Source organism: Hemibagrus wyckioides, linkage group LG20 (assembly GCF_019097595.1).
Source record: "Hemibagrus wyckioides isolate EC202008001 linkage group LG20, SWU_Hwy_1.0, whole genome shotgun sequence".
NCBI classification, from domain to species: domain Eukaryota; kingdom Metazoa; phylum Chordata; class Actinopteri; order Siluriformes; family Bagridae; genus Hemibagrus; species Hemibagrus wyckioides.
In genome coordinates, this window is record NC_080729.1 from 951917 (window position 1) to 969416 (window position 17500).

General features: G+C 41.5%; 1 protein-coding gene across 1 annotated transcript; it reads right to left on the reverse strand.

Annotated features, from left to right (window-relative positions):
- Window positions 1-214: 214 nt before the first annotated feature.
- On the reverse strand, window positions 215-16148 carry crispld1b (cysteine-rich secretory protein LCCL domain containing 1b). Its single transcript, XM_058417952.1, has 15 exons — window positions 16008-16148; window positions 15220-15521; window positions 11976-12094; window positions 6601-6733; window positions 6229-6344; window positions 5973-6073; window positions 5592-5771; window positions 5140-5200; window positions 4980-5046; window positions 3538-3668; window positions 3211-3254; window positions 3053-3125; window positions 2889-2958; window positions 2309-2442; window positions 215-1840 (listed from the first exon to the last, which is right to left on the reverse strand). The coding sequence occupies exons 2-15, from the start codon at window positions 15469-15471 to the stop codon at window positions 1789-1791; spliced, it is 1533 nt and encodes a 510-aa protein (XP_058273935.1). The 5' UTR covers window positions 15472-15521; window positions 16008-16148; the 3' UTR covers window positions 215-1788.
- Window positions 16149-17500: the final 1352 nt, after the last annotated feature.

The following is a 17500-nucleotide window of genomic DNA, read 5'->3' on the forward strand; positions in this document are numbered from 1 at the left end:
TGTGTATATATATGTATATATATGTATATACTTATATATGTATATATATATATATGTATATGTATATGTATATATATGTATATATATATATATGTATATATATATATGTATATATATATATATATGTATATATATATATATATATATATATATATATATATATATATATATATATATATATATATATATATATATGTATATATATATTCATCCTCATGATACTGTGTTGTGTGTGTGTGTTTATGAATATAATGTATATAATGTGCAGTAATAATGTGTTATTAGTGTAGTATTAGTGTTATTACTGTACTGTGGGATAAAAACTGAAATATCTGCACATGCCCACTGACAGCATGGCTTTATTCAACACGCAGGAATAATAAATACTTCAGCGTCACATCCCCTCATCCCCCTTATCCCCTCTTCACACTCTTCTCTCTTCTTGTGGGAAATGATCAGAATATTCTTCAGAGTGTTAGGTGATTTTTCCTGGCCTGCCAGGTCCAGCTCCACTGCGGCAGCGATACGAAAAAGTACAAAAATAGAAACTTCATCAACATCGTAAAGTCGTAACCTCGTTAAGGAAAACAACTCCGAGGGTTAAGAGGGTTCATAAGCACCGAGCTGCCTGTTTATCAGGGTCACCTACACTCTAGACTCACTGATGCTTTGCACAAATGTATTGGCAACGTCTACACAGTGTTCATCGATCGAAAGGGGCGGGGCTAAGCAGCTAATAAACATGTTATTATCCCACTACAGCAGTGAGACACACACAGAGTGACCTTTACGTGATGAAACTAGAGAGAATGTAGATGTACCTAATAAACTGGCAACCCCATCAGCATGTAATCGATCCCATTATGTACAGACCCTTATTTAAAAAAAAAAAAAAAAAATAGTTAGAAGAACTTAAAAAACAGAAGTGTACAGAAGTCCAAAGAGGCCAGGCGTATTTTCTGTCCATTTCCTGTCCCGTGATCCGGATGTAGGAACACGTTTCAGACACGCATTAGCTGCTCTTCAGTCCAGAAGTGGTATTTCTGTCAGAATTAGCATGATCAGATTTAGAAGCTATGAGCTAACCTTTAGCCATGTACCTACACACAACACCGAGCTAACACTGTTCTGAATCTCAGTCATGCTAATTTCAGGATCTTTTATGTGCTAACTTGAAATTGTTTTTAATCAATCTGAGATCACTGAGAGATTCATTTTATCTGAAGACGCAGAATTGGAATATTAAGATAGCACAAACACTTAGCAAACAGTTTAGCTGTTACCTTTTCCAGTAGCTATACATGTTCAGCTAAAACTAGGTTAAATGATATATTAAGTGCTAGTTACACTATCAAGTATTATTAAGCTAACCGTGTTACGTGCTAACCCTGTATAAACTGCTAGCAACAAACTGATCATCTGTAAGGTTTGTCAGGTTTGCTGGTAAGTTCTAGAGCAGGCTTTTAGCTGCAGCTAAATGCAATGGCGAGGAACCGTAAGATAAAATCTGGAAAACGATCTAGCTAATGCTAAGAAAACGGGACAGAAGAAAATAAGGCCTGGCCTCTGTGTCCTCCTGCAGAAAGATTTAGAGAGAAAGAATTGTTCACAACATGATATTATACAGAAGATGTCCACAGAGCTGAAGTCCACTGCTTCACCATTAGCCATATGGTTGGCGTTAATGTCTTTTTTATGTCTGTTGAGAGATTTTTTAGCTCAGCATGAGGGACGCTGTTATTGTTGGCCGTTCTGCTCCGCAGTGGCATGTGTCCTTGGAACGGGGCTTCAGATCACCGCGAAAACTCGGAACGCTTTTCCTCCTGTGGGATTCTGCAAGCTGGAGGGAGGAAGAAGAATAATGGCTGCTCATTTGGCTTCTCACACACACACACACACACACACACACAATCATTTACATGTTTTATGAGTGCAGTCACTAATCCCGTACTCTGGGTGGTCCTTTTATTCTTCTCAAATCTATAAACCTCGACTCAACCACAAATGAAATGAAATGAGATCAGCTGATTTACTGCCCAAACTGACCAGCATGACATCACTGGCACACTGTTGCACTCGTCCACTGCATTACTGTGATTTTTTTCATAACCCTGACATTAAAGAGCACGTTACACCACACTGTCCCACAGAGCTGCTGCTGAGGTCTGGACTCTGATTGGTGGATCAGTGTTCTGTTGTTTATATTGCATGTATGGAAGGAGTCGCCAGTATCAGCACTTTTTGTCCACCTCCTGGACAGAGGGCTTTAGGTTTCTTTGCGGTTTCTCAGTAATACGGCAGAAGTTACCTCTCTGATGTGACTCTGTTCTGCTGTGAGCCTCTGTAGCTTCGTCTCTTATCTACAGGCATTACATCCAGATATCCACCCGAGTCATTCTGTATCACACCGGCGTGAACCGCTGCCCGACAGATACTGGAGCTCTGAGAGAGAGAGAGAGAGAGAGAGAGAGAGAGAATGACAGAAAGAGAGAAAAAGACAGAGAGAGAGAGAGAGAGAGAGAGAGAGAGAGAGTTTCAGTACTGGAGTTACACTAATGTAGAGACAGTATCTTCACAGAGTAAGTCATGTGATGATAAAATGATTTCCTTCTTCTTCCTGATCTGCAGAGTGAGACACACCAGACCCTGAGTGGAGTTAGCTAAAAGGAGTCCCAGAGTTGTTTTGATAGCTCCTGAGGTTCTAACCATGGTTATTAAATTAGGTTCTCCAAATCCAGGCTAGCATTACTGGGCTAGCGTTACTGGGCTAGCGTTGGGGTTACAGACTGTGTCCCTACATTAATCATTGATTTTCTGTTTGATTTAGATTCATGTGTTCCTGTGTATCATTTATGTACATTTACAGAGTACTTATGTACAGAACTCACATCCGCATAGTAGCGGGTCCCGATCACACGGCCGCGGCTGCTGTCCAGACAGTTACGAGGACAATACAACCTGGAAAAGAGAACAGCTCGCTAATCACACACAGTACTGAGGATCAGATCATACACACATGTAGTGTCTCTGAAAGTCAAATAATGGCAATAACCTTGGACAGTGAGTGACTGGCTTTTTGAAAGGACAATACTCGGACACCGTCATGTCACAGGATATCGCTTTCACTGCAGAAGAAAAGATCATATCTATAACAGTTTCTGTTCTGATGTTATGAAGTGTATTAGTTATGCTAATGTCATGTGTACTCACCTGGAACTTTGAGCACAGTGAAGGCGTTAGCGCTCTGCTCTTTCCTGAAGAGGGAACGGATGAAAAAAAGTCAGAGCTCTGTTCTTTTCCTCTTTGAATCAGAGTGTGAGTCAGAGAATCAGTGTGAGTCACTGAGTCAAAGTGAGTCAGTGTGAGTCCGTGAGTCAGTGTGATTCAGTTTAAGTCAGTGTAAGTCAGGGAGTCACTGTGATTCAGTGTGACTCAGGGAGTCTGTTAGTCAGTTTGAGTCAGTGAGCCAATGTGAGTCTGTGAGTCAGAGAGTCAGTGTGAGTCAGTGAGATGGAGTTGTGCAGCTGTGAGACTCACGCTTGTGTCTGAACTCCATTCTGGTATGACTCGGTGAAACGTGTTCTTCTGCCCACTCTGGTGATGTCCAGCCAGCCTCCATCATCGTCTATGACCCCGGCGTGTAACGCAGCACCACAGATACTGGATTGCTGAATAAAACAGAGGCATGATTTATAAACTAGTTTATTAAGCTTTATTAACACACTGCCTGTGTTTCTATGGTTTCTATCACCTGAGTTTAGCGTGAGCTGCTGCTGATATAAGACTGATGGAGCAGGATAAGATAGACCGAACTAAAGCTGGCTAAAACATGCTAATATCATTAATGTGATAAAATATGTCACAATACACTTTAAAATATTGTGTGTGAAATATTGTGACATTAATATCTATATTTGTAATATTCATGATGTAACAATTAAACAATTAAAAAGTGTTAGCAGCTGATCTGTATTTATTTCTCAGTTAAGGAGCTGGTGAGTTAGCAAGCAGATGAGTTAACGAGCTGATGAGTTATCAAGCTGGTGAGTTAACAAGCTGGTGAGTTAACCAGCTGATGAGTTAACAAGCTGGTGAGTTAACAAGCTGGTGAGTTAACAAGAAGAGTTAACCAGCTGATGAGTTAACGAGCTGATGAGTTATCAAGCTGGTGAGTTAACCAGCTGATGAGTTAACAAGCTGGTGAGTTAACCAGCTGATGAGTTAACAAGCTGGTGAGTTAACAAGAAGAGTTAACCAGCTGATGAGTTAACAAGCTGATGAGTTATCAAGCTGGTGAGTTAACAAGCTGGTGAGTTAACCAGCTGATGAGTTAACAAGCTGGTGAGTTAACAAGAAGAGTTAACCAGCTGATGAGTTAACAAGCTGATGAGTTATCAAGCTGGTGAGTTAACAAGCTGGTGAGTTAACCAGCTGGTGAGTTAACCAGCTGATGAGTTAACAAGCTGGTGAGTTAACAAGAAGAGTTAACCAGCTGATGAGTTAACAAGCTGATGAGTTAACAAGCTGATGAGTTATCAAGCTGGTGAGTTAACAAGAAGAGTTAACCAGCAGATGAGTTAACAAGCTGATGAGTTATCAAGCTGGTGAGTTAACCAGCTGGTGAGTTAACAAGCTGGTGAGTTAACAAGCTGGTGAGTTAACAAGAAGAGTTAACCAGCAGATGAGTTAACAAGCTGATGAGTTATCAAGCTGGTGAGTTAACCAGCTGGTGAGTTAACATGAGCTGGTGAGTTAACGAGCTGGTGAGTTAACGAGCTGGTGAGTTAACAAGCTGGTGAGTTAACAAGCAGATGAGTTAACAAGATGATGAGCTGAACCTGCCGTGTTAAATCAGGAATAAATATAAAGTGCTGTTGTCGTTCATTTCCTCCGTCTGACTTCCTGTTCATCACTGTTCTAATTTAGAAGATGTGACTGTGTGTGAGATTAAACACCTGAGCGTAGTTTAAATCACGTACCACATCGTAATATCCCGAGCCCATCACTTTCCCGTGGCGGTATAAACACCCAGGTGGACATTCATACCTGTTAATCAATCAGTTACATGGATAAGAAATGACAGAATACAGCGACCTTCATGTGCAACACAACATAAAGATGAGACAGTAAAGCATTTACCTGTTGCAGGTAGTTCCTTTACACCGATCCCGTAACTTTACATCACAGTCCACCTGCTGAGCTGTAAAACAGGAAGAGTACACCTGACTGACAGGAAATAACACAGTAGTACAGTTGTAGGCGGAGCTTACATGACCAGGAACTCATTAAAGGGTGTGATGTTCACACATTGCCATTAACACTTTGTTCATATTTGAATCAATGGTCTTTACTTTTTCACCTGTTCATCAGGGCTGCAGAGGTTCATTTGCATACTGCAACATGATTGGCTGCTAGATTCTATGATGCAATAACACACAAGTGTCACATTTTCCAGCTTAACGCTTCAGCTCATCCACTCGGATTTTCTTAGAACTGCGTGCTACAAAACCATTACGGTGACAATGTCTTGACACTCTGATCGTCTACTCGTGTGTGTGTGTGTGTGTGTGTGTGTGGATAAAAGCTCTTACACATCTGCTCAGTGCTTATGATCTTGTTCCTGACCAGACCCTGGTTCTGTGGTGGTGTTGGTGCTTGTGTTGGTGTGTGTGAGCGGTCAGCAGATGGAGATGAATGGCCGTGCGATGGCTCCGCCTCAATGTAGTTATTCTCCTCCGGCTCGGGGGCAGAATATCTCCGACTGCCATCATCTAAATATATAAATCACAAGTCAGAAGACTCCCAGGCCCAAATGCAGGTGAGATTTGAGTGGTCATTCACACCCAGATTAGCTAATCTTATTTAAGTGATTTAACAGAATGGACGCTGATTCAACATTATTCATTTATAATTATTTATCACTAATTATAACAGTGACAGTACAGTAGGTATTAAACAAACAGAAGGTGGACCTTTGTAACAGAGATTGTCCCTGCAGCCTCCTCCATAGCTGGACGGACACGCTGAGCACGGCCGGCCGTGTTTATATGGCGCATGACCCCACCAGTTCCCCCTAACATCACAACAGCATGTAAACAACAACAAAACCAAACACTGCATTTCATAGTTATTGCTAATGTCATGTTAATGAAGGGAAGAGTGATTAGCGCAGTTTCTTTACATGACTAGTCCATGGTCAGTTAAACGCACACAGAGCCGGTCACTTACGGTGGTGAGTAATTACACACGAGATAGACGGCTTTGGCCCAGATCATTCCCCACACGTTCATGTTGTAACACACGTTGATGGCGCAGCCAATTTTATTGCTGGTGGCCCAAACCAACTGCAGACACACAGTAAGGTGTGTATTTGGTGAAATATGAAAACACCCAAAACGTTCATCACACACTTTATACCAACATTTAATCAGACTGTAAAAGCAGACTGAAGAGAAAATGATGCACACTGACTACACTCCTTTCTGTACTCCACAGTTCTTAGAGAAGATTCTCCACCTCAGATCATACACACTGTGGTTAATCCTTGTGTTGTGTTTAAACATGAAGCAGGTGTGTAGAGAATGAAGAGTGTGTGTGTACCTGTGTGTAGTGTGTACAGACAGGTCCGGAGCACCTGTAGGGACAGTACGGGTTACACTCCTGTGGATAGGGGAAGCTGAAGTGCTGAACTTCATCATACCACGCCTGCACGTGAAAGGTCGGAGGTCGTTCTCTAGGAAAATACAATTACACATTATACCTTTACTGTACTACTGTACTATACTCCACAGTACTCTACTGTACAGAACTATACTGTACTATACTCCACAGTACTCTACTATACTGTACCCCACAGTACTCTACTGTACAGAACTATACTGTACTATACTCCACAGTACTCTACTATACTGTACTATACTCCACAGTACTCTACTATACTGTACCCCACAGTACTCTACTATACTGTACTATACTCCACAGTACTCTACTATACTGTACCCCACAGTACTCTACTATACTGTACTATAATCCACAGTACTCTACTATACTGTACCCCACAGTACTCTACTATACTGTACTATACTCCACAGTACTCTACTATACTGTACCCCACAGTACTCTACTATACTGTACTATAATCCACAGTACTCTACTATACTGTACCCCCACAGTACTCTACTATACTGTACTATACTCCACAGTACTCTACTGTACAGAACTATACTGTACTATACTCCACAGTACTCTACTATACAGAACTATACTGTACTATACTCCACAGTACTCTACTATACAGAACTATACTGTACTATACTCCACAGTACTCTACTGTACAGAACTATACTGTACTATACTCCACAGTACTCTACTATACAGAACTATACTGTACTATACTCCACAGTACTCTACTGTACAGAACTATACTGTACTATACTCCACAGTACTCTACTGTACAGAACTATACTGTACTATACTCCACAGTACTCTACTATACTGTACCCCACAGTACTCTACTATACTGTACTATACTCCACAGTACTCTACTATACTGTACTATACTCCACAGTACTCTACTATACTGTACTATACTCCACAGTACTCTACTGTACAGAACTATACTGTACTATACTCCACAGTACTCTACTATACTGTACCCCACAGTACTCTACTATACTGTACTATACTCCACAGTACTCTACTATACTGTACCCCACAGTACTCTACTATACTGTACTATACTCCACAGTACTCTACTATACTGTACTATACTCCACAGTACTCTACTATACTGTACTATACTCCACAGTACTCTACTGTACAGAACTATACTGTACTATACTCCACAGTACTCTACTATACTGTACCCCACAGTACTCTACTATACTGTACTATACTCCACAGTACTCTACTATACTGTACCCCACAGTACTCTACTATACTGTACTATACTCCACAGTACTCTACTATACTGTACTATACTCCACAGTACTCTACTATACTGTACTATACTCCACAGTACTCTACTATACTGTACTATACTCCACAGTACTCTACTGTACAGAACTATACTGTACTATACTCCACAGTACTCTACTATACTGTACCCCACAGTACTCTACTATACTGTACTATACTCCACAGTACTCTACTATACTGTACTATACTCCACAGTACTCTACTATACTGTACTATACTCCACAGTACTCTACTGTACAGAACTATACTGTACTATACTCCACAGTACTCTACTATACTGTACCCCACAGTACTCTACTATACTGTACTATACTCCACAGTACTCTACTATACTGTACCCCACAGTACTCTACTATACTGTACTATACTCCACAGTACTCTACTATACTGTACCCCACAGTACTCTACTATACTGTACTATACTCCACAGTACTCTACTATACTGTACTATACTCCACAGTACTCTACTATACTGTACTATACTCCACAGTACTCTACTGTACAGAACTATACTGTACTATACTCCACAGTACTCTACTATACTGTACCCCACAGTACTCTACTATACTGTACTATACTCCACAGTACTCTACTATACTGTACCCCACAGTACTCTACTATACTGTACTATACTCCACAGTACTCTACTATACTGTACCCCACAGTACTCTACTATACTGTACTATACTCCACAGTACTCTACTATACTGTACCCCACAGTACTCTACTATACTGTACTATAATCCACAGTACTCTACTATACTGTACCCCACAGTACTCTACTATACTGTACTATACTCCACAGTACTCTACTGTACAGAACTATACTGTACTATACTCCACAGTACTCTACTATACAGAACTATACTGTACTATACTCCACAGTACTCTACTATACAGAACTACACTGTACTATACTCCACAGTACTCTACTGTACAGAACTATACTGTACTATACTCCACAGTACTCTACTATACTGTACTATACTCCACAGTACTCTACTATACTGTACCCCACAGTACTCTACTATACTGTACTATACTCCACAGTACTCTACTATACTGTACCCCACAGTACTCTACTATACTGTACTATAATCCACAGTACTCTACTATACTGTACCCCACAGTACTCTACTATACTGTACTATACTCCACAGTACTCTACTATACTGTACCCCACAGTACTCTACTATACTGTACTATAATCCACAGTACTCTACTATACTGTACCCCACAGTACTCTACTATACTGTACTATACTCCACAGTACTCTACTGTACAGAACTATACTGTACTATACTCCACAGTACTCTACTATACAGAACTATACTGTACTATACTCCACAGTACTCTACTATACAGAACTATACTGTACTATACTCCACAGTACTCTACTGTACAGAACTATACTGTACTATACTCCACAGTACTCTACTATACAGAACTATACTGTACTATACTCCACAGTACTCTACTGTACAGAACTATACTGTACTATACTCCACAGTACTCTACTGTACAGAACTATACTGTACTATACTCCACAGTACTCTACTATACTGTACCCCACAGTACTCTACTATACTGTACTATACTCCACAGTACTCTACTATACTGTACTATACTCCACAGTACTCTACTATACTGTACTATACTCCACAGTACTCTACTGTACAGAACTATACTGTACTATACTCCACAGTACTCTACTATACTGTACCCCACAGTACTCTACTATACTGTACTATACTCCACAGTACTCTACTATACTGTACCCCACAGTACTCTACTATACTGTACTATACTCCACAGTACTCTACTATACTGTACCCCACAGTACTCTACTATACTGTACTATACTCCACAGTACTCTACTATACTGTACTATACTCCACAGTACTCTACTATACTGTACTATACTCCACAGTACTCTACTGTACAGAACTATACTGTACTATACTCCACAGTACTCTACTATACTGTACCCCACAGTACTCTACTATACTGTACTATACTCCACAGTACTCTACTATACTGTACTATACTCCACAGTACTCTACTATACTGTACTATACTCCACAGTACTCTACTATACTGTACTATACTCCACAGTACTCTACTGTACAGAACTATACTGTACTATACTCCACAGTACTCTACTATACTGTACCCCACAGTACTCTACTATACTGTACTATACTCCACAGTACTCTACTATACTGTACTATACTCCACAGTACTCTACTATACTGTACTATACTCCACAGTACTCTACTGTACAGAACTATACTGTACTATACTCCACAGTACTCTACTATACTGTACCCCACAGTACTCTACTATACTGTACTATACTCCACAGTACTCTACTATACTGTACCCCACAGTACTCTACTATACTGTACTATACTCCACAGTACTCTACTATACTGTACCCCACAGTACTCTACTATACTGTACTATACTCCACAGTACTCTACTGTACAGAACTATACTGTACTATACTCCACAGTACTCTACTGTACAGAACTATACTGTACTATACTCCACAGTACTCTACTATACTGTACCCCACAGTACTCTACTATACTGTACTATACTCCACAGTACTCTACTATACTGTACCCCACAGTACTCTACTATACTGTACTATACTCCACAGTACTCTACTATACTGTACCCCACAGTACTCTACTATACTGTACTATACTCCACAGTACTCTACTATACTGTACCCCACAGTACTCTACTATACTGTACTATAATCCACAGTACTCTACTATACTGTACCCCACAGTACTCTACTATACTGTACTATACTCCACAGTACTCTACTGTACAGAACTATACTGTACTATACTCCACAGTACTCTACTATACAGAACTATACTGTACTATACTCCACAGTACTCTACTATACAGAACTATACTGTACTATACTCCACAGTACTCTACTGTACAGAACTATACTGTACTATACTCCACAGTACTCTACTATACAGAACTATACTGTACTATACTCCACAGTACTCTACTGTACAGAACTATACTGTACTATACTCCACAGTACTCTACTATACAGAACTATACTGTACTATACTCCACAGTACTCTACTGTACAGAACTATACTGTACTATACTCCACAGTACTCTACTATACTCCACAGTACTCTACTGTACAGAACTATACTGTACTATACTCCACAGTACTCTACTGTACAGAACTATACTGTACTATACTCCACAGTACTCTACTATACTCCACAGTACTCTACTGTACAGAACTATACTGTACTATACTCCACAGTACTCTACTATACTGTACTATACTCCACAGTACTCTACTGTACAGAACTATACTGTACTATACTCCACAGTACTCTACTATACTGTACTATACTCCACAGTACTCTACTGTACAGAACTATACTGTACTATACTCCACAGTACTCTACTATACTCCACAGTACTCTACTGTACAGAACTATACTACACTATACTCCACAGTACTCTACTATACTGTACTATACTCCACAGTACTCTACTGTACAGAACTATACTGTACTATACTCCACAGTACTCTACTATACTGTACTATACTCCACAGTACTCTACTGTACAGAACTATACTGTACTACACTCCACAGTCATATACAGCACAGTACTACACTACACTATACTACATTGTACTGTACTACACTACTGATATCATTGGGTACAATACTCTGCTGCACCATATGAACTCGTTCTATTCTGTACTCCAGTCTAACACGCTGTACCAGTGAAACAGTGCTATACTCTATTATGAAGAATCCTTGACCGCTAATCCTACACTGTACTACATTTGATACTGCATTCTACTACACTACACCATAATAATATGTTTTATGTAACGCATCGGTCAACACTACAGGAATACTGTACTACAATGTCCGATGTTGAAGATCATTATGGTAAAAGAAGATAGAGTGCTGTACGCCAGAGCTGAAGCTCACCTGCCCCAGTGCACACCCAGGTTCTGTCCGATCTGTGTGAGCAGGTGAGACGGGCCGTGCTGCCACAGACAGGAGTAAGACCAATCCTCTGCACTGCGCTCCAGTTCAGTGTCCCACACCTGAGACCACATATACACACATTTCTATTTGTCTTAATTCAACAAGCTGATTATTTATAGAACTTTAATGTGAGCATAATTGAAGTTTTGGTGACTTCCACATGGAATAGTGAGGTCCTATTGTTGTACTTTCTTGCTCCTGTGCGTCAGTTCATGGCTGTTTGGTCACTATGCCTCTCTGATAGAGATCAGATCATGGCTTAGCAGCTACCGTGTGTTTGTGCATCACTGTGTTTGGACAAAGAGCTGTGTGTAGCGGCTCGGACGTTCTCCTTTGTAAACTGTGCACAATGCCGCTTCGTTCGTCTACCTGAAACGTACTAATGTGCACTTAAAGCCGATTGTAGATGTTAATTTGTTCCATGTGCATGCCTATAAAATGGCCATTCTTTAAATCCAGTGTTTTACCCGTTCCAGTAAACCACATTGCATTAAACAAGTTCTGCACAACTTCACACGAATAAGGGAAAGTGTCAGGAGACAGGACTGCCTCTGGTCAGCAGAACATTCCAGAAATAGGTGAAAGTGAGTTGTATGGTCGTACACCAGCAATAAACCTTCATAAACGTAGCAGTGTTGGCTGGTGGCCTGTGATTATGTTCACCACAAGCATGCAGTTCTCCATGCGAGTGCGCTGCTGCGATCTGCTCGTCTGATTTCTCGCTCCGAGCTTCTGTTACCCGATTCTGGCGTCCTGCCTCAGCTCACTTGCTGTAATTCCTCATTAATACTGAATCCTGACTTTAGAGTTCACTGCAGCTGAAACATGAACCCTTGGTGACCTACACTGCTTCCTGTTCAGAGTAATTACCCAGAAGTCTTTGGGGCGGCGGGTCGGTTATTGTGCTCTCCTCTTTGGGGGGCCAGACACAGAACCACAGTGTTCTGCTCGGCTCCGGAGATGAACCGATTAGACTCTGAGTGGCTGCGAGAGCCGGCCGGCGTCGGTGTAAACACACAATGAAAACACAGCGGAGGGAGGGAGGGAGGGGTTTTTAAAAGTGTAATTAATTTTAAAAATGTGATATTTACTTTTCTTTTATTCTGCTCTTAAATGTCTGAAACTAGGCAGGTTTGAATCCACTGCACACTTTACCGTCAGAAATCTTTCACAAATATCGACAAAAATATTGTCCCTTAACTCCAGCATTCATCCTTTTTCCCTTATAATCCAGAATGTACATGACAGCATGATTTTTGCAGGAAGTGACGTCGCCATGTCCAGTTATTTTTCACTAATAAGTCCATTTATTGCACACCAGCTGCCTCCAGGACAATGACCACATTCTATGGGAACATTTTGTCACCAGTGCAGAAGATTAAAGAATTGATGAGTTTATAGAGAAGCTGTCTGTCAAAGCCATTGGTTCAGAGGTGTGATGAATGCTGAGGGACATTTCTAGAAACTCCATAAAATTAAATATCAAACACAACTCTGCTGCAGAATCTACCTGCCACATGAACACGCCAATGATTTGATAAAGATTTACAACCTATTAAATGCAATAAAGAACAAGGCCACGCCTCTTTCATACAGATTGATAGGCACAAACACCACGCCTCCTTCAGGCACAACGGCCACACCTCCTTCAGGCTCAAAGGACACGCCTCCTTCACCCAGACTGACAGGCACAAAGGCCATGCTTCCTTCAGGCATAAAGGCCACGCCTCCTTCACCAAGAGTGACTGGCACAAAGGCCACGCCTCCTTCACCCAGACTGACAGACAAACGCCACACCTCCTTCAGGCACAAAGGCCACACCTCCTTCACCCAGACTGACAAGCACAAACGCTTCACAGTGACGGACAGTGCACCTGTCAGACATAATGAAATTCTTTCCCTATATTTAACTAAAAAATTTGAACTCTGAACATGAACTCTTGACCTTTGACCTAAGAGCAGTATTTATCTCCACTGTGGCCAACTGCACTGTGCTGGACAAACCTGCTGAGAACCAGTGTGATATTTGCTGAACGTCCACTACTACTCCAAGAACGGAGAAGAAATGAGAAGAAACAGGAGCTTTGGCTGGAGGCCAGCAGCAGCAGCAGGAGAGCTGAGGTTTGAGTGAAGGGGCAGTGAAGGGGCAGTGAAGGAACGATGGCGCTGCTGCCTTCCTGCTGAACTGAACTGTTTGCAGTCGACCACAAACTTGTCCATCGTTCAAGATTCTTTTCACCTCGGCTATAGCAGTGAGGAACTGATGCACGGATTTGGACAGGTGTAATCTTCATGCAAACACTGAGGAGAGATTTATAGCTCATCTACAATGCTGCTATTGACCTACAGCTCTGACCGGACCCTGTGTTTAGATGACGATGACAGGGTGGTGTTGGGGTAAAGTGGAATGAAACATTAATAATCCCACAGCCAAATATGATGGTTCTCAGCACAACCTGGTTCAACAACAATGATGGCATTGACTTACAGATCTGACTGATCCTGATCTTCCTGACCTCCAACTGGAAGCTCTATAACTACAAACTGGAGGTTTTCCACTTGGATGTTCTCTAATTGGCTGATATCTTATCAGTAGATCTCAAACTGGGGGACTTTTAAATGGAAGATTTCTAACTGAATGATTTCTAACTGGACGTTTTCTATCTGGAAGATCTCTGGAACTTCAACTAATGGTTTCACTGATCTAAGGAAAGATGGACTGACTAATGACTTTCCAACTGCACTGGAATGCAAAGTGCTGAAAACATTCTGAAAACCAGAGTGTGTGATATTTCCTGAAGGGCCACGACTTCTCAAAGAAACAAGAAGAAACAAGAAGAAACAGGAGCTTTGGCTGGAGGCCAGCAGCAGCAGCAGCAGGAGAGCTGAGGTTTGAGTGAAGGGGCAGTGAAGGGGCAGTGAAGGAACGATGGCGCTGCTGCCTTCCTGCTGAACTGAACTGTTTGCAGTCGACCACAAACTTGTCCATCGTTCAAGATTCTTTTCACCTCGGCTATAGCAGTGAGGAACTGATGCACGGATTTGGACAGGTGTAATCTTCATGCAAACACTGAGGACAGATTTATAGCTCATCTACAATGCTGCTATTGACCTACAGCTCTGACCGGACCCTGTGTTTAGATGACGATGACAGGGTGGTGTTACTCTTATTAATGGATCTCACCATGTACTCCATGTTGGATGCAGGAGGATAAACCTGACCCCTGAGCTTGTTGTGAAGGTCCAGAATCAGCTGCATGTCGCTGTGCGAGATGGCCCTCTTGCCCCTTGGTCTGGATTCCCACCACGAGTCCTCCTTATCTATGTACTTCTCCATCATGGCCTCCAGGTGTGTGGCGTTGGGGATGAACATAGCACGAGTGCAGTGGACGCAGAGGAGGAGCAGCACAGGACCGCTGAGCCAGCGCCACTTCATTTCCAAATAACAACCACAGACACAATAAACCAGCAGAATCTCTTCTTCACCTGTGAGTGCAGAGAAAGAGAATAAAATGGCTTTTTGGTTCTAATTTCTGATGTGTTTACACTTCACACTTCTCAGCTTGGGTTTTTAAACTCATCAGATTGATCTCATGAAGTGTTCGAGGAGAACAAACACACATTTCTTTTTTTTTCTAGTCTCAGGGAGAAACGCAGTTTCAGCATTTCTTGCACGAGCATGGTTTATTATTATGTGCAGCTTCAGAAACAGAGAGCCGTTACTCACACGCACGTGCAATGTTTCAGAAGGCTGTGACTTGCAATAAAATATACATTCACATGCAAACCATTAAAACACCGAGCTAAAGGTTATTATTATCAAACATCTGAAGTCAGATTTGAAGTCAGACACGACTCACTAATGTTTTTACAGCTCGTGCCTTGACTCGTGCATGTCCGGCATGCGCAGAGAGGTTCACATCAAAGCAATGTTTCATCCATGCAAAAACAAACTGATGTTATTAAACTGACCTGAATGCAACGCGAAGACTTTGTGACTTTTGTGTGTGTGTGTGTGTGTGTGTGCTGCAAGACAGCTGTCCGGATTCACTCACACCGATATTTCACTCAGACGCGCTCGAGCTCCGCTGGTCCGCGCGCGTGCACCGGAGGACTTCTTATATGCAGTTAGGCGGGACTTTAATTTTAAACCCCGCCCCTAACACCTTTCCACACCTTATCATCACTGGGTGTGTAACAGATCAGACCCTGAGCAACGCGGGGCTTAGAGGAAATATAACGACCCCCTGCATTAATGGGATACTTTTTTTTTATTTAGTTGATCAACTTTCTCTTATGGTCAGAATATACCTCTAATTTTCATGACCTGCCACAACATTAAATACAGTTCACCTGTGTCTGAATCTTTACTCTACATTTTGTTAGATAATCGCTTGAACCCGTCTTTGCACGTGCAGGTTGTTCGGGGGGCGTGTCCTAGAGCATTTTGTACATTATTGTTTGCAGTCGAACATTTTAACACGTCATCACTTTTACTGCAGATTGAAATGAAAGACATCAACACATCAAATCCCTGCTCTGAAGGCGTTTCATATGGACTTGATAATGGTCAGGACACACCCACTTGATAAAGGTAAGGACACACCCACTTCAGCGTCATGTCTCGCCGGCTTCGAAGCGGTGATGGTGATGGTGTTCTCAGGGTGATGAGTGATGTTTCCAACAAACATAGTGTTCTGTGCCACAAAGGTCAAAGACAGAACTCTGAGCTTTGTTCTCATGAGAGAAGTTTTCACACACGTGTACTGAGCTGTAGATCTTTCTGGTTCCTTCAGAGTTCTCTTGATTCCTGGGTGCCTCTTAGACTAATCCCTGGTCACTGTGTTGTGTTTAATGACCTTCTCTAAGGAACAGTTGCAGTTGTCTTGTATTCTGTCCATTTTCATTAATGGATGTTCTGTTGCTTCTCCTGATGTTGAACCTTTGCTCTGTTTTGTTTATAATTAATAGCTCTGTCCAGCATCATGTGGAAATGTGTGTGTGTGTGTGTGTGTGTGCCAACATGAAAATTAAAATATGACCAAAAAATCAGCAGCTCTTCACCGCATGGCCCTGCTGTGCATCTGGAACAGCTGGAACAGTGGTGCTCTGTGTGAGCGTAAATCTCAGAGAAACCACCACACACTGAAGGTCTGATTCACCATTCAGCCTCTCCACACACAACACAAACAACGCTGGGCTTTAAAATAACTACAGACACAAAAAAGGTTCGAAAGCACCATGAAAACACACACACACACACACACACAGATCTGCATTAAGCACAATAACTTTAAAGCAGGAAGGTAGTGCCTTGCAGATCCAGGCTAAAAATGATTTAATTCTATTTTAAATTCGATGGAATTCTGTTCTTTGGAATTGACAATGATGTGTTTTTTTTATTAGAAGGTAAGAGTAAGATTTCATGAAACATTTTCAGTCTTAGTTTAACAAAGAACAATAAT